The sequence below is a fragment of the Rutilus rutilus genome, assembly GCF_951802725.1.
Source record: "Rutilus rutilus genome assembly, chromosome: 9".
Lineage (NCBI taxonomy): Eukaryota > Metazoa > Chordata > Actinopteri > Cypriniformes > Leuciscidae > Rutilus > Rutilus rutilus.
Window position 1 is genome coordinate 19,684,711 of NC_140223.1, and position 24,691 is coordinate 19,709,401.

Consider the following 24,691-nt stretch of genomic DNA (forward strand, 5'->3'; position numbering starts at 1 on the left):
CACATTCAGATTACACTTTGCCATAAGTGCCGCATCTTTGCCTAAAAAGGCCCACATGTAATTTAAAATATTTGGGCCATATTTGCCATTTTACATGTGGGCCACTTCAGGCTCAGACACATTTGGTCCGGGCCATAAGTAGGCCTGAAGTGCCGCATCATTGCCTGAAGTGGCCCACATCCGTCTGCTATCTGGGATCTCTTCCCAGGTGTTGGGGGTTCTAAAATCTGCGTAACAGACTGGATCCAAACTGGAGCTGGCAATAATATCTAGTTGGCATCCCGAGTTAGAAACCGAAAAGCAAGGAAATAATCAGCGTAGCTGCTGTTCATAATATTTCAAGCAAAAAGATAATCATGTGCACTCCATCTGATATAACTGGACTGGAGTATAAGGTTATGAGATGTATTATTTGAATGCTTGGCTAAAGAGATGTTTCTTTAATCTAGATTTAAAGTGGGAGACTGAACATTATCAAAAAGGCTATTCCAGAGTTTAGGAGCCAAATGTGAAAACGCTCCCCCTCCTTTAGTGGACTTAGATATCTTAGGTACTAGGAAAGTCCAGAGTTTTGTGACCTTAAAGAGCGTGATGGATTGTAGGGAGATAGAAGAGCGGAACTGAACCATTTAGGGCCTAATAGGTCAGTAGCAATACTTTGTAATTGTTACGAAACATAATAGGTTACCAGTGTATATGATAAAATTGGTGTTATATGATTATATTTTCTTGACCTAGTAAGAACTCTAGCAGCTGCATTTTGGACTAACTGTAGCTTGTTTATTGAGGATGTAGGACAACCACCTAGTAATGCATTACAGTAATCTAGAGGTCATAGGATATTGGATAATTTAGAGATTTTATCAGGTCATGATGAAATGTATAACTGAGTATCATCGGCATAACAGTGAAAACTAATTCCATGCTTTCTAGTAATATTACCAAGGGCAGCATGTATATTGAAAGTAGCAGAGGGCCTAACACAGATCCTTGCAGCACTCCATAATTTACTGATGTTACCTTGCATAATTCCCTGTTTAAAGAAACAAAATGGTAACGGTCTGATCTAAACCACCTAAATGCTTGTCCCTGAAAACCAGTGTAATGTCATGATGTATAGTGTCGAAAGCAGAACTGAGATCAAGTAAAACTAGTATTGAGATGCAACCTTGGTCAGAAGCTAAAAGTAAGTAATAAGGCCTGAATCCCAACTCAAATGTTTCATAGATATCTTTTGTATTTATTTTTTGCAGGAAGGAGCACAATTGATCGAACACAACTTTTTCTAGTATTTTAGACAAACAGAAGATTTGAAATGGGTCTGTAATTTGTCAATTCATTTGGATCTAATTGTAGTTTCTTAATGAGAGGATTAATAACTGCCAGCTTAAAATGTCCTGGGATAGAGATGAGTTAATAATATTGAGAAGGGGCACGTCTGCTGCAGGTAACAACTCTTTCAGTAGTGGGTATTTGATCTAGTAAGCTTATAGTTGGTTTAGATGTAATAAGTTTATTTAGCTCTTCCTGTCCTATAGCTGTAAAGCACTTTAGTTGTTCTTGAGGGGCGATAATTGAGGCTGAATCATAAACTGCTGTCAAAGGTTGTACATTTACAATTGTATTTCTGATACTTTCCATTTTCTTAGTGATGAAATTAATAGTCATTACTAAATGACAAATGGTGCAAAAACAAGCAAGAGAGAAATATGACAGCTTGTTTCATTTTCATTTTTTGAGAGGATGTGTTGCTTATACAGTATGATGCAATGTCATGATGCATCCTCAGTCAAGGACAATCCAAATCACAGGCAGGCGGTTTGAGCCCTGTGCTTAAATTAAACCCCCTGTCCAATCTGTCCAGTCCTTTACAGAGGTAAACATCTCTCATCACCATAGCAACACAAGCCTTTCTGTCTCTGTTGTCAGTCAATATGCGCTTTTCTTCATCCAACTCGCATGTCAACTCGATACATTGACAACTTCCAGAGGGCCAATTTTTTTTGCCATTTCCCTGGAGAGGGCAATATTTGAGGGAGGGAGACATCGAGAGTGATATGCTTATAAGAAAAACAGCAGCCTGTACTTGTTTCTATGAGTTTTGAGATTGAGTTAGTTGTCTTCGTCATCCTCCTCTCTGCTATGAAGTGGTGGCTGATGAAAAACACTAGATAGATTGGCATCAGAATTCTGCTTTAACCCTCTATTGCATGCATCAAGAAATGTCTATTTCTGTTCATTGAAATGAATTCTGTAATACTACAAGTTGAATGTGTAATGTCAGTGTAATAGACTTTAACTGCTACATGACAGAATCTACAAATCTATTTCAAATAAATGTTCTTTTGTACTTTATATTCCTCAAAGAATCCTGAAAATAAACAAAATGGTTTCCACAAAAATGTGAAGCATTGTTTTCAACATGGATAATAATAAGATTAATAATATTAGAATGATTTCTGAAGGATCATGTGACACTGAAGACTGGAGTAATGATGCTGAAAATTCAGCTTTGCCATCACAATAATAAATTACTTTTTTAAATATATTGAAATCGTCTTCCTTCAGGCATCCTGCACCTGCATTGTTTCAGAGAGCACGTTTAACAGCGAACAACCTGATTATCTCTCTCCCCAATCATTAAACATCTCCTTTATCATTGGAGAGCTATTTTGACTTTTCTCGGAAAAAAGCTCTCCTTTAGACACAAGCCACGGAAATGACCCTTCCACGCATAAGCGAGCCAATGAAGAGGCCTGGAGCTGCATTCATTAAACCTCACTACAATGAAGCCTTTGCCTTCACAATAACTCCTGACGCTCTCATGGCATCACGTTCGCTCTCATCAGAGGTGATAAACATTAGCTCCTGCATGTTTGATGGCATTTTAATACGGCCATCAATACACTAATACTATCAATGCACGCTAACTTCTAACCAGGAGGATGAATGGGGCCCCTGCTAACCTGCTGTCACATTGTATAATTTCCTCATTCCCCCTGATGGTGCCGGTGGACGTCTAGAGTAAAAGGCTGCCTGATTAGTGATTAACATGTTTACAGGGGAAAATGGGTCCAGGCAGCAAGACAACAAATGACGCTGACTTCTCAAAGACAAATAGCTCAACGCCTGATGTCTTTTTAACAATACGCCCCGTTTGCCACCAGACCTCCTTCTCTGAGGCATCGAGGAGGAGTAATGTGTAAAATCATAAAAACTGACAAGTGTGCACTTTAATTTTAATGCTGTTGGCCACAGATGAATGCCTTCACAATCAGACAGAATCAGACGATAATGTTACAAACTCATTGCAGGAGGCTAATGGCTCCCTTGTCAGTGTAGCAGATGTTGAAACATGGCGGACTTACTCTTGCGATCAGCATTGGAGGTTATTGATCCGTCATCCTTCTCCTGAAGGCATTGAGTTTTCATGAAAGTTAGAGGAATCTCAGCAGGCTTTTTACATGGGCAAAACAGCCATTTTTAATTGATGATGTATTTATATGTCCTCAAAGAGGAACTTCTTTTCCACAGTGGTGCATACATAATGAAGACACATAGAACATTCAGACTTCTTATACAATAAATAACACACCAAATTACAAACATTGACAAAGGCGTAGCACACCAGTGGCTGATCCTCTCTGTGCATTGAATTGTTTGTTTAAAACCCGTATGGAAGTAGGGATGAAGCTCTTATAATTAGCCTTTCTACACATGGGTATTCTGTTCCTATGGCCAGAAGGGAGGGGGGGTAAAATATTGATGAAGTGGAAGATCGGAATCATGTATAATTGTTAACACTTTACGGCTCATGAATGACTTAACAGTCAGAAAAATTTTAAGGTGAAACACCAATAATTTTGCTGGCTAACTGAGTTATCTTTACAAGTTTGTTCTTATTAGTGACTAAAAGGATATATAAAAAAAATGGCACCATACAGAAGAACTGGTTTATTATAAGTGCTCTAAGCGATGTCACGTGTTTTTTAGGCCAAAACATTTTTTGGTCACATACGGCAAACATCTCCTCACCATCCGCTAGCTGCCTGTCCCCTGAACAGACTGTAAAAAAACGCGTCTCTGTAGACAGCCTTAGGCTACGTTTACACGGAAACGATCTGAAGAGAAAACGCAACTTGATCACTATTTATTCGGCGCTTAGACGAGCGTTATGGGGGGGAAATCTGCGTGCATATGGTGACGCAAAAGTGTGTGAAATTCAATGTAGTATGCACTCCAGGCGGCTAGGTGGCAATGTGAAGCACTGATCGGTGCCTTCACTGTCTAGCAGACTTTTGCGTTTTACCCTTTAGACGGGAACACGACGGTGGACGGTGGAGATTTCCACTCTGGAGGGTGGTTTAACTTTTTTGCGTTTTTAAGCCCCAAAAACGCCGTCGCCGTCTAAACGAAAGGCACATCTGATAAAAAATGTATACATTTTCACCCGCGAGCGTTAGGCTCCACAAACGGCAACAAAAACAAACTGGGCTAACCCGCACCACGAAACATAACAAACTGTTCCAGCCAATAACCGACAAGAAGGATTTGGGGGTGGGGGTTGGGGGGTTAGTGCGCGGATGAGGAGGAGGGAGGGTCTAGCTAGCCTCCGTTTTGATTGACAATACTTTAAACGTCAACAAGAAGTGACGTCACTCAACATCACTTAGAGCACCTTTAATACTACGATACAGAAGAAGAAGATGAGGTTGGTTTTTAGTTTTATTTAAAATAGTTAATTCCATTTCATATAATCAATCACATTAGGGTGGTGTACACATAATCCTTATTTTTGCATTCAAAAACAGCTTGTTGAAGTGCAAAGTAGATGTAAGAGATCTCATGAAAGGATGGGCATTCAGAGAAATTTGTAGTCGAGTCAGTGTTGTTTAGTATAATTGAGATACTATTATAGTTTCTATTGATATTTCCAATTAGTTATGGATAGGGTTAGGTTTAGTGGTAGGGTTAGGACAAAATTTTCGACCCAGGAACATGTCTTGGCAAAATCGTTGTGACCACCATGCAGTGTTCTTGGTTAATGAATTAACATAGCACAGTTAATCAGATATTAACATTCTGTTTTATTATTATATTAAATGCAGCTTTGTCATTGTAGGGTCTTGGACTTAAAGTGAAGATCTGGCATGGGACTGGAAACGTTTAATACTGAAAGGTGAGAGGTCGTGTGAGGGAACCTGCCCCATGGCCAATTGAGAGAGCACCTTCCCTATGATAGGGCCGAACTTGAAGCCGTGGCCTGTGGAGAAAGAATGAGGAAAAAAAATTAATAAATCAAATTAACTGAGAGGTGAATCATCATAGGATGGAGTTGACATTCATACAATCCACTGGGGTAAAAGAACCGCACCTCACGGGAATGAACAACGGACCTCTATAAATAGCTATTATCTGTCGTCCACGGTCTGACTCAGAAAGCTTTGCATGAGAGAGCATAGAGAGAGAAAGAGAGAAAAAAAAAGCTGCCATGCTGTCATGGGACATTTAATGTTTGGGTGGGTTTTGGCAAAATGGTACAGTACATTAAGAAAATTGTTCTCCTTTATCGAAGGGAGTGGACTATCAGAGGCTTCATTTTAGCATGGTTCTGTACATGTATGTTTTATTTTTTTGTTGTGTTAAAGAGATATATTTAGCTTAAAATGAAAATTCTGTCATTATTACTCATCCTCATGTCATTCCATACCAATCTTTCATTCAGAAAGAAGTAATAATGTACACTACTGTTCAAAAGTTTGGGGTCGGTAAGATCTTTCAATGTTTTTACTGTATATGTCTCTTATGTTCACCAAGGCTGCAGTTATTTTATTTAAAAAACAAAAACCAGTAATATTGTGAAATATTATTACCATTTAAAATAACAGTATTCTGTAAATTATTAAATGCAAATTATTCCTGTGATGTCAAAGCTGAATTTTCAGCATCATTACTCCAGTCTTCAGTGTCACATGATCCTTCAGAAAACAGTAGTTCTGCTTAATAGTTTTGTGGAAACTATATTACATTTTCTTTCAGGATTCAAAAATAGATTATTTAAAAGAACAGCTTGTATTTGAAATAGAAATTGGATTTGTGACATTATAAATGTATTTACTGTCACTTTTGATCAATCTGTTCTAAATTTTTTCTAAACTTTTGAACGATAGTGTACTTGTCTGTATTTTCCATGCAATTACAATGATCAGAGACTTTTAAGCTTCTAAAATAACTCAACAGCACCATCAAAATATAATAAAAAGTGGCCCATATGAAATATAAACTGTATATTTTGTGTGAGAAATTTTAGTTATATCTACTGAAAATCTTGATATTATCCATCCCTGAGTTAATGGGATTAATAATAATAATAATAATATCTGATTCATGAACAAATAGTTAAGTGATTTTCTTTTTAATGAATCAGCTGATTAGGTTCACAAAACTAGCCATGAATCAAGCTGATACGATTCTCAAATTCAAATCATGAGTGAATAATGATTGAATTTCAGTCTGTTCCTCACAAAAAAAAACTATTCTATGACTTTAGAAGACATGGATTGTAAAAACTGCTTTTATAATCCTTTGACATGTTTTTGAAAAAGCTTCAGTCCCCATTTATAGTGACTGCATGGAACAGAACAACCAGCACAATCTTTAGAATTTCTCCTTTTGTGCTCCACAGAGGAAAGAATCCAGTTGAGTACATGACAGAATAAAAATTTTCAGGTGACCTATCCCTTTAAGAAAGAGATGGAGATGGAGCTGGGTGAGATGTTTAAAATGCACTGCATTCTTCTCCGACGCTCTCAGCTCTTGCCTTTGCGGATTGGGTGGCTGTTTGAAGTCTGCGAGGCTGGTCTGTGAGTGGATATGGCTTCGACCGGCAGATGTGCGCGTGGAGGGTCTTCTGTTCTTGCTTAAACCCCACTGATGTGACTGGGTATCCATGGCAACTGGAGGGCCTTGAGCTTGGAGATTGGCTTGAGACAAATTCCGAATGGAAAGAAGGGCAACTTCCCGCCCAAACTCTGTAGTTTGTGTGTTTGCCCCTGAAACTGATCCAATTCGCACCCTTTAGTTTTTCCCAAGCCGCAAATACAACAGCTGCGCCGAGGGCAGGAGAGCAGCGGGAAGGCGAAGCGCTGTCATTATGGTAGACAATAAAATGAGAAGAGGCAGGGAGAGGTTAATAGTGAGCATTCCTCTGCTCCTATCAGAGTTGTAATGTATTATTAAGGCAGAAGAATATATGTCATAAATCATTAGTGCGCGATGTGCCAGAGCAATGGGACGGTACCGGCAAAGTGAGGCAGCCACACAATGCTTCCTGTGACACCTCCAAAGCAGCTCCTTTAACTGGAGACAATGCATCACAAGATGAATAGCTACACAGTGCCGCCATAATACTGAATTTCTCTTCCTAACCCCTTCTTCCACCAAACGCCACTATCCGCGCCCCGTGCTGCTAACCAGCGCTTCTCCGAAGTGATTACCAGCGGAATTTAATTAGCCCCATAATTAGTCTAAGGAGGAGGTGATGTGAACAGATGGAACAAATGTCAGGTGAACCCTTTGGCCCCCTGAGAGGCGGGTTCGGGAGCACGCAGGAGCCTGGGGAGCCAGCAACCGCCTTTAATTAAACGATAAAAAGACCCCCGCACTGGGGGCTTCGCTTCCTGTCCTTCACCAGCGCCCTGTTCCATTCCCTCATTAAAAAGTTAAGACACCTCTCCGAGTCTTTGTGACTCTGTGCCTGTGTTTTACAGGGACGGGAGTGTACAGAGTTCATTAGAGCTCGAACTGACCTGAGAATCCAGCACCGATGATGATGTTGCCGTAGGTTGGGTGGGAATCAAGGACAAAGTGGTGGTCTGGTGTGACCTACAAACAACGAAGCAGGGGAATGTTAAACATCAAGACTAGATTGTAATTATTTCTGCAAATATTTGACCTCTCCGTACTATGAACATGCACACGGCATGAATTAGAAGCGCTGTTTGAACTGAACTTAAAAATTAAAGATAAGCTTAAGAGATGAACAAATTGACTGAGGAATGACAAACTTTAATTTTAACTACTTCGTTAGGACATGTAGTACACTACCGTTCAAAGGTAGTTTTGAAAGAAATGAATACTTTTATTCAGCAAGGACACATTCAATTGATCAAAATTGACAGTAAAAACGTTTACATTGATACACTGAGAAGATTTCTATTCCAAATAAACTCAAATGTTCTTATGAACTTTCTATTCATAAGAGAATGCATCACAGTTTCCACAAAAATATTAAGCAGCTCAACAGTTTTAAACAATAATAATAATAATACAGTAAATGTTTCTTGAGCACTAAATCAGCATATTAGAATGATTTCTGAAGGGTCATGTGACACTGAACACTGGAATAATGATGCTGATCACATGTTAGATATACTCAAACCTGATCTTTAAAAAAAGTTTTTTTTTTTTTTGACCATATTGCTGTTTTTACTGTGTCAAATAAATGCAGCCTTGATGAGCACGAGAGACTAAAAAAGACTTGAAAAATCGTACCGACCCCAAATTTTTGAACAGTTGGTTTGTTTCTAAAGACGCTTTTTCACTTCGTCCTAAACAAATGTCATTTCTGATTACTACAAACAGAGACCGGTTCAGCAGAAATGATTGTTTTGATTCATTTCGAGCCACTTGTATATTTTTCCTTTGAAGTATGAAAGTAATCGATACAGTGGTTGGCTGACTGAGATGTTGCTCTGTTCTGTAAATTGTATCGAAGAAGGCAGCTCTGTGCAGCATGCTTCTGGAGAACTGCTTTATAATGTTCCACTCAGTTTCTTGCTTTAATACTGAACTTTATCTCGGTGTGCTCACAGACGTTCTGTGGATCTCCTGACAGGGCAGTTTATAAAGGATTTAGGTTGTGTTGCATCATCACTGTCCTTTTCATGTTTGATGTGATTGTACCTTGCATTTGTAAGCTGTGTTTGTATTATTTTTTCATTTCACCCATCTGGATGGAAACTTTGCTTGGTCATGCTGAAAACCTGCTTTGAGAGAATTTACTTTTTTGATGTACTGATGCATCAAAGGCACTATATGCACAATTTTTGGATTAAAATATCCAAAACCCACTAGATCAATGTTACATATTTTGTTGACTTGTGAACTTACATTATCCCATTTTTTTTTGCGCAATTTTAACCAGTGTAACAGCTTGTGTCATTGCGTCAATGTCATATCCGTGTTACCCTCGATTTCCCATTTTTAATTGCATGCATTTAGCAACAGAAGTCATCCAGCTTTTATGATATTCCAATATCGATCAATATCGAACAAGTAAAGCACTGCGTTATAATATTCAATAACCCAAATATTTAATTATTCAAATAAAGTGACCTGTATGAGTAGTAATTCAGCTCTTGCAGCTGTTTCATTAGAATGAAATAAAATAATGTGAATTTAAGTGGTCAAACGTAACTCTAACAAACTTCAAGTTCAGGAAAGAAGAAGGCGGGAACCGTCAACCTCCCACGGCTCTTGGCCCCACCCTGCTTCATACCATAGTAACGTAAATAAAACTTTAATACATTAGCTCATCCATGAACATGATTTCTACCTGAGTCCCGTCGGATTGCTTTCCATCGGCTGTGGAGGTGAAGACGACAACTCCCATGATTTCACGCCATAGCCGCTTCACGCTCATTCACGCCGACATTAAGCTACGCCTTTGTTATTGTTTTGAATAAGCGACCTCTTGCGGCGAAACTTGCATAATGTGCCTTTCAATGAGAGGCTAACACTGTGACCCACTCAGATGTGATGCGACAAGTAATTGGTCGTCAACAAACATTAAATGGGCTTCTGTATCCAGTATAGACAGAGTCAGTGGTTATAAGTGTCAGACTGAATGCCATTGGGTGGGGCTTATGGTTTGATAATGTAAAACTATTGTCAATGTCTTGCTTTAGAGGAATATGCAAATGTATTTGGCTGTGTGAGATCACATATCCAACATAACCATTTTTGGTTTTGGTTAAATGTTTTTTTTTTTATAATGAGGAGAATGTTTTAAACTATGAAACTTGCAGAATGTTTTAATGGTACAAAGACCTCTCCCTCTTATATGACAAAAGATCAAGGACATTTTTTATTTCTCATGTAATGACCCCTTTAAAATATATATATATTTTTTTTTTATGACACTGTATTTTGCCTTACATTAATGAGAATGGGTTTGGGGGTGGGGTTAAAATTTGCTGAGGTTCACTGTAAAAGTGAACTGAAAAAATTTCTGAAAAAGAAATCAAGCATCCCACAAAATATCCCATCATGGTCATGTCTGATTAGGACAAAAGTCTGATTTACATGAAAGAAATAGCTTTAATCGCTTTTCACCATATCAGGTCATGTCAGAAGTAAAAAAAATCAAATAAATACATTTCATTTTCAAACCCATGTAGAACTGAAATGAATGGCTTGGTTCGATTCCAGCAACCGTTTAATCAAATGGCATGTCAGAATAAAATATGAGCCATGCATTCAAATACGGTATCCTTCTTCTCTCCTTAAGTGAGAAAGAAAGTTTGGTCTGGGGCACACAGTGGCAGATCAGTGATGGCACCTAAGGACAAGCAATGAAGTCACTCACCGTGTACATGCAACTCTCCACCACAGCGGGCACTGGCACCAGCCCAGGGAGACAGCGGGTGATGTAGCGCATGAGAATATCGATGTCGCCTCTATCCGTCTGTTTATCTCGCTCATCCGGTTCAGTCTCGCTGCCCATGTGGTAACACACCTGCTCAGACACATGCACGCACACTATGATCCATAAAGCCAAACTGACCTATGATACATTACGGATCTGTGATCCACCGCTCGGTATGCTTGGAGGAGCAGCAGATATACGTGCAGAAGGCAGGCTCCAGCGACTAGAGCAGACATAATGCATCTAACATGACACAGCCATCTGTGCTCTCCCATTCAGCCTTGCTAAGTGTGATGAGACTGAAGACTCCTGCTGGGCTCTCCTGCATACTGAAACTGGGCCATTAGTACCAGGAGAACACAGACCAGAGGAGAGTGCTTCTTCTCTGCTTCTGTAAAAGCATCAAGGACTGTGTATCCATTCGGAGAGCTATAGAGTCACTGATGTACTCGGTCTCTGAAAGCTCTCTGAGTGTGGATGTGTACTGTATTGCGACATGAGGGAATTGTGGATTAATTAAAGGATGAAACACTATGGTGTTGAATCTTTGTGGCTTTTTTATGAGATGTGGGCAGGCGGTACAGTAACGCAATGGTCTGTGGTACATATTGTTATGGTGGTTTAGAGTAGGCTATATCTATTGTTGCCAAGGAGAAGTGCTTTTTTAAATGAAAAACATGGGACAAACAGAAGAGCAGGCTAAGGGGCCATTCACACAGAACGTGTTTTTGCAGTTAAAAACACGAGACACAGGTCAGTGGAAAGAAAAAAACACCACAAGGTCTTGAGATGAGTTTTTTAAAAGTTTAACAACTTTTAACTTGAGAGCCACATTTTGCTGCAGGTGAGACGCGAATGTAATGGTCAAACACGTCCGTCTAGCGTGTTTACATATAAAACAATCGAAAAGTGGCACGGTGCAATAAAAAAAACGTGGTTCTGTGTGAACGGTCCCTAAAGATGTGGTTTAAACTGTATTTGTACCTTTTTGTCCTTTTTTTTTTGTGTGTGAAACATGTCATGGACAGGAACCAGGGTTTTTAATTTTTTTAATTTATTATTTATATACTATTATAGTATTTATTAATATTTTAAATGAGCTTTTATTTTTATATTTAATTTTGTGTTTATTTTAGTTTAATTTTGTTATGTGTTTTTGTTAATTTTTTTAAATATATATTTCTATTTGGCTTTAATTTATTTTTATTTCAGATTTTAGTACTTCAACTTATCTCAGTAGCTAATTTTCGTTTTAATTTTTTTAAGATGTTCATGTCATGTCATTTTATTTCAGCTTTATTTCATTGAATGGAAACTATTATTAATAGTTTTAGTTTTAGGAATCTATAACAACACTGACAGGATCTGGAATGACGCAAGCCAGACTTCAACCTGAGCACCACAAGCTAGATAACCACTTGGCCATGGCTCCAACCAAACCTGTTCTTTAAAAAAACAAAAAAAAACAGCAACCCTGCCGTCACTCACCTTCATTAGTCCTGGATACTCATTGGACGGGAGGCCGTAAATGTCATATTCACCCTCTTTCGGCTCCATCTGTATAAAACATGGAAAACGTTGGCTGACACTATAGGTGCCTGGGATCTTCTCCTTCCAGTAGCATACGTTAATCTTTACAACCTGCACAAAAATAAATGACCCATATTACAGATAAAAAGCAGCATGTAAATTAAAATGAATATAAACACTGATATTGAGCACGCATCAGGGTAAATGTAATAAGGAGTGAAGATTCGGTATAGCTCAGAATATTCCAGCCTCTCTTCTCATTCAGAGACCATAAAAATTCACCAGTGCAAAAATTCATTGCTCATATATTGTCGTGCTCACCCAAGCGTAGACTTTCAAGCCTGTGCTATCCTGAAAAATGCAATTCCAATTCTAGGTCCAATTCGGAGTTTAACTAACACAGAGTACTTTTTCCATCACTTCTCTTGTGGCGTGTGACGCATAAGAGATCTCTGTGGACTGGAGACTCTGGGAGCTGTTTATAGGATTGGGAGGTGAGTAAAAGGTGGTTTCTGTACATTCACAAATAACTCACTTTTCATTCTGCCTAGGGGTGTAATCCAGATCAATCTATATGTGTCTGGGTGTGTTTCACAAGCTATGGCTGTTAGTCAATATGCTTTATATATTCCCACGCTCACATTATTCAGAACTTGTTTTCCAAACCCAGACATTTCACACTGATATATTGTTCCATGATGCCTTTAAAGAAAGAAAGAAAGAAAGAAAGAAATTATAGGTGAGAAAAATTAAATGATGGATGGATGGAAGAAAGGAAGAAGGTGAATGAACAGATAGATTGAAAAAGTGAGCAATTGAGAAAATGAATGAATGAACAGATGAAACAAAGAGGGTAAGTAGGTGAAGAAAGAGATATAACAACTGGATGGATGGAAAGATGAAAAAATAATGTGTTTAGATGAGTAACTGAAAGAAACAAAGAAAGAAATATGTAGGTGAGAAATATTTAATGAAATAATGGATGGATGGACGGACGGAAGAAAGAAGGTGAGAAAATTATTGGAAAAATGGAAAAAATATGACAAAAGAATGTATGAATTAATGAAAAATGTAATGTTACTAGGTGAGTAATTAATCACATAAGAAAGAAAGCAAGCAAGAAAGAAAGAATAATAAAAAATTATGTAAGTGAGAAAAAAATAAATTGATGGATGGATAAAAAAAGTGACTAATGAGTAAACGAGAGACTGAATGAATGAACAGACGAAATAAAGAGGGTGAAGATAGAAATATAACAAATAGATGGAAAGAAAAAAGAAAGAAAAGGTAAGAAAATGAATGGATGGAAAAGCAAATAAATGAAAGAATGAATGAATAAATTAATTAATTATCAAAATAAAGAGGGTAAGTAGGTTAAGAAATATAAGAAACTGATGGATGGATGGATGATGGATGGATGGATGGATGGATGGATGGATGATGGATGGATGGATGGATGGAAGATGTAATTAATTTAATCATTCATGGATACATGAAAAATGCATGAAAGGTGATTGGTTGAAATAAAAAAAAGTAGGTGAGTGAAAGAAAGAAAGATGAGTAAATAAAAGAATGCATGGATGGATGGATGGATGGATGGATGGATGGACAAAATAAAAGGTAGGTAGGTGAGTAAATGAAAGAATGAATGAATTAATGAAAGGGTGAGTAAATGAAAGAAGGAAGATGACAGTATGTATGCACCTTGAGTGGCAGCTGCAGTCCAGTGTGTGTCAGTAGTCTGTTAGCCCAGGGTCCAGCTGTGATCACCAGGCTTCTCCCTCTGTAGACTCCAGAGCCTGTGGTTACAGTGACCACAGCGCCAGGCGTAATGTCAATCACTTTCTCCCCGTCCTTTATCACACCCTCACTGGACTGAAAGAGCCTCTGAGAGAACACACACAGACAAACACCACATGCACAAGCAGATTAAAGCGCTTCAATCTGACTACAGGATGTTCAACTTTACTGCATAGACGAAACTTCTTCAAACCAGCTCACCTAAGACAGAACCCCCTATTAAGAGCAGTGAGGAGAGCCTGGTTCAAATTTAACAGCGGCTGAGTTTGACACAGAGAGATGTCAACGGGGATCAGTTAAAACTGAAAAGATCTGGTCAGATTCGGGCAAGAGATAATAGAGTTTCCTTAGTGAGAGCCAACAGGGAGCTTATCACTGCACTCTGTAGCTGCTGTAGGCAGAGCTTATTGAATCCAGAGAGGCATTGTGTATAAAAGTGCATGACCATATTCCCTAGATAGGGTGTAAGGAGCCTTTAACAAGCAAGTTTTGCAGCCATATCTTATCTCCGAGAGCTTTAAAAAGCACAGTGAAGGCGACACTGAAGTACAGTTATGTACATGAACATTTCTCACAGTGAAAGTTTAGGAGTCTCACACACTAAGAGATTTATTTCCACAGTACACTGAATTTATTTCACTCTACTTGAATTGCTTTAACAGAGCTGAGCACTCTTATCTGGCAACCGAAATAACAATTTGAATAATAATAACAGCATTTATCATAAAAAGAGAATCTAAAATGTCAAATAAAAAGTCTACACTTGAAATTATACCCGAAAGTCATATCATTGTTATTCTTGTGTTATTCTTTTTCAGTCTGTATGCCTCTTTGCCAACTGCTACAGTGAGCTAAAACTGATTCTGTGGCTCCCATGAGGAGAACATTTCAGTGATACTTCTGTAAGGATGTGATGAAACACAATCGGTCCAAAGCGGGGTTTTGGAATGCTAGCAAATGTATTCATTTTGCATACATAATTAGATGAGCATCTGATAGCTTTGAGCTGCCAAGCTAAATATAAGATTGACGTGTGACATTCCAACAGCCTCCTGGAGATTTTTTAAATAAATATTTTAATAATATGATTCACTGAAACAAGAATAAAAAAAAATAAAAAAAATCATTTTACACTACCGTTCAAAAGTCTGGGATCACTAAGATTTTTATGCTTTTGATAGAAGATTTTTACGTGCAAGAATACTTTATTTACTTTCAAACACTGTAATATAATGAAAGTCATCTAATGACATATTCATTTATTGTATTTTAATATATTTTACTTTTTTATTCTGTGATGGCAAAGCTGAATTTTCAGCATCATTACTCCAGTCTTTAATGTCACATGATCCTTCATCCTTCTAATATGTTGATTTGGTGCTCAAGAAACATTTCTTGATCAATATCAATTCGAAAATAGGTGTTTTGCTTAATATTTTTCTGTGTAAATCATAAAAGTTACGTAAGTCATGATATAAAGAACAGCATTTCTTTGAAATAAAAATCTTTTGTGACATTCTAAAATATTTACTGTAACTTAATGTGTGTTTACTGATTAAAAGTATCAATCTCTAGCAAAAAGTCTTACAGACCCTGAACTTTTGTACAGTAGTGTATATGATCAGCTGACCTGTACAGCTCGGAGGGCTCTGTCCGCATACAACACCCCGGCATTGGTGTCTATCAGCGCTCCGTTCCCGTCGGTGAGATTCACATTGGGAATGTGCTGCCTGAACTCCTGCTTCTCCAAAACCACTCTGGGAATCTTGTGGCTTTGCATCGTGGCCTGTAGGCGTGAGAAACCCTCGCTGTTCTCGGGACCCATAACCAGTAGGCCTGTGCGCCTGCGAAGGGAAGCGCATAAGATGACTTACGTGTCCATGTTGAACAGCTGCACCTTGATTTAGAAGTGGAAGTGCTTTGAGGCATGTGTAAATTGCCGTATGCGCCTGCTTGTGATGCAGGTGTCTTAATGTTAGGAGTTATGGCACTATGGATGAGAGGTTGGGAACACAGGTTTTAAATCAACAATGTGTGATAGATGGTCGTGCTGTTTTCTGTGGATACTGTTTTTCAAGGCCTACTTCATCTGCCAGCCATCATGATGCATGGGCAGCACGAGTTCACAGGTCCAAGTCATTCATCAGAGATTTTTATGACTGAATCCCCCACTGCGTGTGTGTGTGTGTGTGTTTGATTTGGGACACTGAAAGAAGGACTCCTTGCAACATTTGTAAATGCCCTTGTCCTTAATAGCAAAAGGGTCAGGTCACATAATGGTGGGGCAAGATCCTTTCTGAAGTAAATTAGTGTTTCAAAGATGTACTTTCAATTTGTCATTTTAATACTGACCGAATCAAACATGCATAGAGGAATCATTTCCTTACACAACCTTAAAAATGCCTGCTGTTTTTAACTACCTCTAATCCTGTCTCGTTAGGAACGTCTGTAATTGCACAATCCTCATTTATTTTGACCTTCGTTGCACACTTTAACTAAAGCTAAATGAATTTTGACCTTTTTGGCAGCCCTCTGGGTAAAATAACAGTTGGTGGTTCAAGCTGCTGGAATCCCATCTATTGTAAAAAGAAAATGAATCAAAAATAAGAGTCAGAACAGCAACTGTAACAGTGTCAGGGATGATCTCCACCTTAATTATATGCATAATATTGTAGTTTTCGGAAACGCCCTAGACAATTTCAGCATAAATGTATATCATTTTGTGAGAACTTTGCACTGATAATGGACAACACAACCTACTGTATGTTTCAATAATGAATTCATACTATGACAAGGACTATTTATAATAAAGCATCTCTAAACTGTGTTCTAATTGGTCTGTCACGTAATAACCTTAACTGGCAAACTGTAAAGCTATAAAGGTGTTCTGATATTAATCAATAATCTTCAGAAAAAAACTGATTTTGATGTATATGTACTATTCAAAGGTTTGGGGTCAGTAAGATTTTATACTGTTATTCAGCAAGGATGCATTAAATTGATTAAAAGTGAAAGTAAAAACATTTAGAATGTTACAAGCTTTCCATTTCAAATAAATGCAGTTTTTTCTATTCGTCAATGAATCCTGAAAATGTCCCACAGTTTAAATAATATTAAGCACAGCTCAACAATATTAAGCAGAACAACAGTTTTCAACATTGATAATAATAAAAATAAATATTTTTTGAGCAGCAAATCAGCATATTAAAATGATTTCTGAAGGATCATGTGACACTTAAGCATGGCTGCTGAAAATTCTAAATATATTAACATAAAATCACTATTTTATATTGTAATAACATTTCACAATACTACTGTTTTTACAGCATTTTTGATCAAATAAATGCAGCCTAGGTGAAAATAAGTGTCACGCTGAGGCAAGGATGAAGCAGAGAGAGAATCCAAGTGCAAGCATACATTTAATAAAACAAACAGGTAATCCAGGCAGAACACGGAACTCAGAACAAGAACAGGTAACAGTACATTAAACAACGACCGACAACCAACAACTGAAGCACAGAGGTTTAAATACACAGACAAACAAGCTAAACAAGATAACAAGGGAGTGTGGCTAATTAGAAACACCTGGGAGAACTAATAAGCAAGAAAAACTACAAAGGACTACAAAACATGACACAGAACAGGAAATAACAAAAGTGCACACAAGACAAGGGAAACACAGGACAGGAAACATTACATAGCCCCCCACCTAAGGAGTGGATTCCAGACACTCCTCAGAAAATAAAAGTCCAGGAGGGTGGTGGGTCTGAGGCGGATCCGGGGGCGGATCCGGATCCGGATCCGGAGCAGGCTGTGCAGGCGGCCAGGGCGGAGCAGGCTGTGCAGGCGGCCAGGGCGGAGCAGGCTGTGCAGGCGGCCAGGGCGGAGCAGGCTGTGCAGGCGGCCAGGGCGGAGCAGGCTGTGCAGGCGGCCAGGGCGGAGCAGGCTGTGCAGGCGAACAGGGTGGAGGCGACCGTGCAGGCGGCCAGGGAGGAGACGACCCTTCAGGCGACCATGGCACAGGAACAGACACGGGCTCAGAGGAGACCATCTTGTCCGAAGATACAGGCGTGGTTTCGGCCATCTTGTCCGAAGACACAGGCGTGGTTTCGGCCATCTTGTCCGAAGACACAGGCGTGGAGTCGGCCATCTTGTCCAAAGACACAGGCGTGGAGTCGGCCATCTTGTCCGAAAACACAGGCGTGGAGTCGGCCATCTTGTCCGAAGACCCCTCGGGCGGCCACGGCGGTCATCTTGTCCGAAGACCCCTCGGGCGGCCATCTTGTCCGAAGACCCCTCGGGCGGCCACGGCGGTGAAGACCCCTCGGGCGGCCACGGCGGTGAAGACCCCTCGGGCGGCCACGGCGGTGAAGACCCCTCGGGCGGCCACGGCGGTGAAGACCCCTCGGGCGGCCACGGCGGTGAAGACCCCTCGGGCGGCCACGGCGGTGAAGACCCCTCGGGCGGCCACGGCGGTGAAGACCCCTCGGGCGGCCACGGCGGTGAAGACCCCTCGGGCGGCCACGGCGGTGAAGACCCCTCGGGCGGCCACGGCGGTGAAGACCCCTCGGGCGGCCACGGCGGTGAAGACCCCTCGGGCGGCCACGGCGGTGAAGACCCCTCGGGCGGCCACGGCGGTGAAGACCCCTCGGGCGGCCACGGCGGTGAAGACCCCTCGGGCGGCCACGGCGGTGAAGACCCCTCGGGCGGCCACGGCGGTGAAGACCCCTCGGGCGGCCACGGCGGTGAAGACCCCTCGGGCGGCCACGGCGGTGAAGACCCCTCGGGCGGCCACGGCGGTGAAGACCCCTCGGGCGGCCACGGCGGTGAAGACCCCTCGGGCGGCCACGGCGGTGAAGACCCCTCGGGCGGCCACGGCGGTGAAGACCCCTCGGGCGGCCACGGCGGTGAAGACCCCTCGGGCGGCCACGGCGGTGAAGACCCCTCGGGCGGCCACGGCGGTGAAGACCCCTCGGGCGGCCACGGCGGTGAAGACCCCTCGGGCGGCCACGGCGGTGAAGACCCCTCGGGCGGCCACGGCGGTGAAGACCCCTCGGGCGGCCACGGCGGTGAAGACCCCTCGGGCGGCCACGGCGGTGAAGACCCCTCGGGCGGCCACGGCGGTGAAGACCCTTCGGGCGGCCACGGCGGAGAAGACCCTTCGGGCGACCACGGCGGAGAAGACCCTTCGGGCGGCCACGAACCTTCAGGCGGCCAGGGCGGATCGGACTGGTCCGGAGGTGTTTTGCCCCCCCCCAAAATTTTCTTGGGGAGGCTCCCCGGTAAAGAGTCCTGGACCAACGGTGAAGAAGGTTTTGAGCTGGGCAGATCCAGCGGTGAGGGCTCTGTGCTGGGCAGATCCAGCGGTGAGGGCTCTGTGCTGGGCAGATCCAGCGGTGAGGGCTCTGTGCTGGGCAGATCCAGCGGTGAGGGCTCTGTGCTGGGCAGATCCAGCGGTGAGGGCTCTGTGCTGGGCAGATCCAGCGGTGAGGGCTCTGTGCTGGGCAGATCCAGCGGTGAGGGCTCTGTGCTGGGCAGATCCAGCGGTGAGGGCTCTGTGCTGGGCAGATCCAGCGGTGAGGGCTCTGTGCTGGGCAGATCCAGCGGTGAGGGCTCTGTGCTGGGCAGATCCAGCGGTGAGGGCTCTGTGCTGGGCAGATCCAGCGGTGAGGGCTCTGTGCTGGGCAGATCCAGCGGTGAGGGCTCTGTGCTGGGCAGATCCAGCGGTGAGGGCTCTGTGCTGGGCAGATCCAGCGGTGAGGGCTCTGTGCTGGGCAGATCCAGCGGTGAGGGCTCTGTGCTGGGCAGATCCAGCGGTGAGGGCTCTGTGCTGGGCAGATCCAGCGGTGAGGGCTCTGTGCTGGGCAGATCCAGCGGTGAGGGCTCTGTGCTGGGCAGATCCAGCGGTGAGGGCTCTGTGCTGGGCAGATCCAGCGGTGAGGGCTCTGTGCTGGGCAGATCCAGCGGTGAGGGCTCTGTGCTGGGCAGATCCAGCGGTGAGGGCTCTGTGCTGGGCAGATCCAGCGGTGAGGGCTCTGTGCTGGGCAGATCCAGCGGTGAGGGCTCTGTGCTGGGCAGATCCAGCGGTGAGGGCTCTGTGCTGGGCAGATCCAGCGGTGAGGGCTCTGTGCTGGGCAGATCCAGCGGTGAGGGCTCTGTGCTGGGCAGATCCAGCGGTGAGGGCTCTGTGCTGGGCAGATCCAGCGGTGAGGGCTCTGTGCTGGGCAGATCCAGCGGTGAGGGCTCTGTGCTGGGCAGATCCAGCGGTGAGGGCTCTGTGCTGGGCAGATCCAGCGGTGAGGGCTCTGTGCTGGGCAGATCCAGCGGTGAGGGCTCTGTGCTGGGCAGATCCAGCGGTGAGGGCTCTGTGCTGGGCAGATCCAGCGGTGAGGGCTCTGTGCTGGGCAGATCCAGCGGTGAGGGCTCTGTGCTGGGCAGATCCAGCGGTGAGGGCTCTGTGCTGGGCAGATCCAGCGGTGAGGGCTCTGTGCTGGGCAGATCCAGCGGTGAGGGCTCTGTGCTGGGCAGATCCAGCGGTGAGGGCTCTGTGCTGGGCAGATCCAGCGGTGAGGGCTCTGTGCTGGGCAGATCCAGCGGTGAGGGCTCTGTGCTGGGCAGATCCAGCGGTGAGGGCTCTGTGCTGGGCAGATCCAGCGAAGAGGGCTCTGTGCTGGGCAGATCCAGCGGCGAAGAGGGCTCTGAGCTGGGCGGAACCAGCGGCGAAGAGGGCTCTGAGCTGGGCGGAACCAGCGGCGAAGAGGGCTCTGAGCTGGGCGGAACCAGCGGCGAAGAGGGCTCTGAGCTGGGCGGAACCAGCGGCGAAGAGGGCTCTGAGCTGGGCGGAACCAGCGATGAAGAGGACTCTGAGCTGGGCGGGACCAGCGGCGAAGGAGACTCTGGGCTGGCGTGAAGTGCAGGCTTAGCTGGACTGGCGTGAAGCTCTGGATCAGCAGAAGCGACGTGAACCGTCTCTGGATCAGCAGAAGCGACGTGAACCGTCTCTGGATCAGCAGAAGCGACGTGAACCGTCTCTGGATCAGCAGAAGCGACGTGAACAGTCTCTGGATCAGCCGAAGCGACGTGAACCGTCTCTGGATCAGCAGAAGTGACGTGAACAGTCTCTGGATCAGCAGAAGTGACGTGAACAGTCTCTGGAGCAGCAGAAGCGACGTGAACAGTCTCTGGATCAGCAGAAGTGCGCTCTGAGCTTGACGGAACCAGTGGCGGCGAAGATGCGGCTGAACTGGACGGGACGTGAAGATCAGGTGTTGACCTTGTGTGCCACGGGAGGAAGCTCTTCAGACATCTGGAGAGTGCCTCTCTCCAATCCAGACCGGAGAGATTGGGAAGCTCCCTTGGGTCAACCTCCCTAGCCCCCAGCCGGTAACACACTTTAATTGCCTCGTCACCCAGAGAGCAAGAGGCAGCTAGAGGAATAAATCCCCAGGTGTACTGGATCAGATCGAGGCTATCCAGGGCCAAGGCCGCGATCTGTCCAGCAAACTCCCGGGTCAGGCTGTGAAAATCAGGCATGACGTGAAGAGACTCAGGCTTTGCAGGCATGACACGAAGAGACTCATTTAATGCTGCTGGATTCATCGTTTGGTCGGTCGTTCTGTCACGCTGAGGCAAGGATGAAGCAGAGAGAGAATCCAAGTGCAAGCATACATTTAATAAAACAAACAGGTAATCCAGGCAGAACACGGAACTCAGAACAAGAACAGGTAACAGTACATTAAACAACGACCGACAACCAACAACTGAAGCACAGAGGTTTAAATACACAGACAAACAAGCTAAACAAGATAACAAGGGGGTGTGGCTAATTAGAAACACCTGGGAGAACTAATAAGCAAGAAAAACTACAAAGGACTACAAAACATGACACAGAACAGGAAATAACAAAAGTGCACACAAGACAAGGGAAACACAGGACAGGAAACATTACAATAAGATACTTCTTTCAAAAAGGTGAAAAAATCGTATTGACCCCAAACGTTTAAATGGTAGTGTATATTTCCATTTAAGATAATGTTGCCATATGCATTTAAAAAGAAATTCAATAATGCCGGTCTTAAATGATTTTGCAAGCCGCTGCAAGAAATAATACAGAATTATTATCCAAAACCCCACTTTGCTTAAAAGTGTTTTTAAACTTTTGGAAGGCACTGAATGTTTATTCCAATGGATTTTGTGACAGACGCATCCAGCGTAAACGTCTTTGCATAACCCCCCACAATCACACAACAGACACTTCCACCTGTGTGAAAACTAGTCCTGACCAAACCAGTAATAACAACTGCCACTCATTTGGAAAGCAAGTGCCATCTAGTAGTAGTGCAAATATCTGAAGAAAAGAACAGAACAAATCCAGCACTCTTTAAAACCTTCCACACATTTGTCAGTCCCTGCCCAGCAGTCTCTGGGATGCTCAAGGGCACAGGTGGCCTCTCATCAGGACCCATCCATCAGAGAGCTGGAGATGGATAGCAGCGACTGATTCTGCATCAAGGCTGAGTGGGCTTGATCCACTTGTGATCCATTAGACCTCTCCGACACTGGAAAAACAAGTGTGCCCCACGGTCTGCGGATGATGCTCAGGGACTAGATTGAAAATGCTCCTTTAAGATATGATGAGTTCTATGACAAGTTTTAAAGTACTTCACACGCTGTACACCGAAACCTGGCATAGCACTCACCATAATTTTAAAGGAGCATTTTCGTTCTAGCCCCTTATCATCATCATCATTCTCAGACTGTGGGGCACACTTGTTTTTCCAGTGTCTACATGTTGCATAGGGGTTAGAAAATGTTATAATTCTATTCCTTAGATGCGTACATGCACTCACCTGTACAGCTCAACACCTGCTTCTTCCTCAAGCTGAGCCCAGAGCTCATAGCTTTCCTGCATCATCTGTATGTAGAAATTTTCCTCATAGGCTTTCCGTATGATCCTGGTCTGGCCATGAGAGCTCCCTCTGGAGTGGGGCAGAACAAACTGGGGAAAAGGGGGAATTCGAAGAACACTACTTATAAACATTATCTTGTTTCAATAATAATATAATATAATATAAACCGACCATAACCATCGAGTCCAAATGTTATATGCAAGAATTAATTCTGTCTTATAATTTTCTAACTGCTTTGGGTAAGTATTCTGCCTTGATAAGATAAAACTTTTCTAACATTTGTTTAATGCTGTCATTTGGGAATGAATAAGTCCGCAAATCATGCTGAAACCGACCTGCTCCAACAGTAAAGTTTTCTGCTGGTTTTTGGCCAGCTGATAGGCAGTGCAGGACCCCTGGATCCCTGCGCCAATGACGATGCAGTCGTACACTTCAGACGACATTTCCAGCTTTAGTTCTCTCTCGTGAGATTCTTCTGACACACAAACACGATGAAGTTGCCGTGACCTACTTTTCGTAGTAGTTCAAAGTTCTCCGGTTTCACTTATGTAACCATGATCAGCTGAATGTAAGAACCGCCTTCTGGGTTTATAGCACACACAATTTTTAGTGAATGAAATTTAGTTTCATTCAAAGAAAGTAGGACCGGTATACGTCATGACGTAATGACGCCAATTACATCGCGGCGTAAAACTTTTCCAATATTATTTTTGGATTGGGAAAATGTTTACAAACGCAAGGAGAAATCGTCAGGAGGATCCAAGCCAAATTTAATGTATTTCCTCCAGGAGTCCAAGGACTGCAGCATTTGTTTGGAGAACATTGTAAAGCAATTACAATATATATATATAAAAAATATATATATAGGCTACACACACACACACACACACACCAATATGTGCTTTATTGTAACGTTTTTTTAATAGAAGAAAGTATACAGCGGTATTCAAAATATTTACAAAAATGCCAGCGTGTACATAACAGCATTTTATTAATCAAAAACTATTATAATTTAGTAAAAAAAAAAAAAAAAAAAAAAAATAAAATATATATATATATATATTATAATTTTTAATTTAATAATTTTATATGTGTGTGTGTGTGTGTGTGTGTGTACTTGTACAACTATCTTTGTGTGGACCAGTTTGAGTTTTAGACCATTGGAGTGAGGACAAAGAGAGTAAAGTGAGGACATTTTGGCCGGTCCTCTCTCTGAGAGCCTTTAAAGGCCTGTTTGAGGGTCAAGACTTGGTTTTAGGGATAAGGTTATTAGGTTAAGGGTAGGTTTAGGGTCAGGGTTCGGGTTAGGCACTTAGTTGTGATGGGTAAGGTTAGGGTAAGCGGCTAGAGATTGCATTGTGTCAATGAATGTCCTCATAAAGAATGTGTGTGTTTTTATTAGAATCAGAATCAGAATGAGCTTTATTTATGTTTACACAAGGAATATGTCTTGATAATAATTATGTTTATTGTAATTTCAATTTGTTTAAACCTGATTTAACTAATAAATAAAATTTAAAATTTAAAACTAAATTTAACTAAATAATTTAGAACCTAAACATAATTGTACATAATGCAACAGATGTACTTTCTTGGCTGAAATTGTTTTGCAGGTTTTAATAAAATGCTATTTACTTAAACCAATGTTCTGTATGATTGTTGAAAACAGTATCATAATCATTTCGTCAACATATTTCCAGTAGACTACCAAGTTCATTCCAAGACAGTTATCTTATTATCAGCT

The 24,691-nt window shown here is 42.5% G+C and overlaps 1 protein-coding gene across 1 annotated transcript; it reads right to left on the bottom strand.

Moving 5' to 3' along the window:
- Nucleotides 1–3,222: 3,222 nt before the first annotated feature.
- Nucleotides 3,223–23,480, bottom strand: pipox (pipecolic acid oxidase). Its single transcript, XM_084419494.1, has 8 exons — nt 23,283–23,480; nt 22,888–23,036; nt 15,669–15,882; nt 13,943–14,125; nt 12,197–12,349; nt 10,649–10,798; nt 7,809–7,884; nt 3,223–5,263 (listed from the first exon to the last, which is right to left on the bottom strand). The coding sequence occupies exons 1-8, from the start codon at nt 23,388–23,390 to the stop codon at nt 5,133–5,135; spliced, it is 1,164 nt and encodes a 387-aa protein (XP_084275620.1). The 5' UTR covers nt 23,391–23,480; the 3' UTR covers nt 3,223–5,132.
- Nucleotides 23,481–24,691: the final 1,211 nt, after the last annotated feature.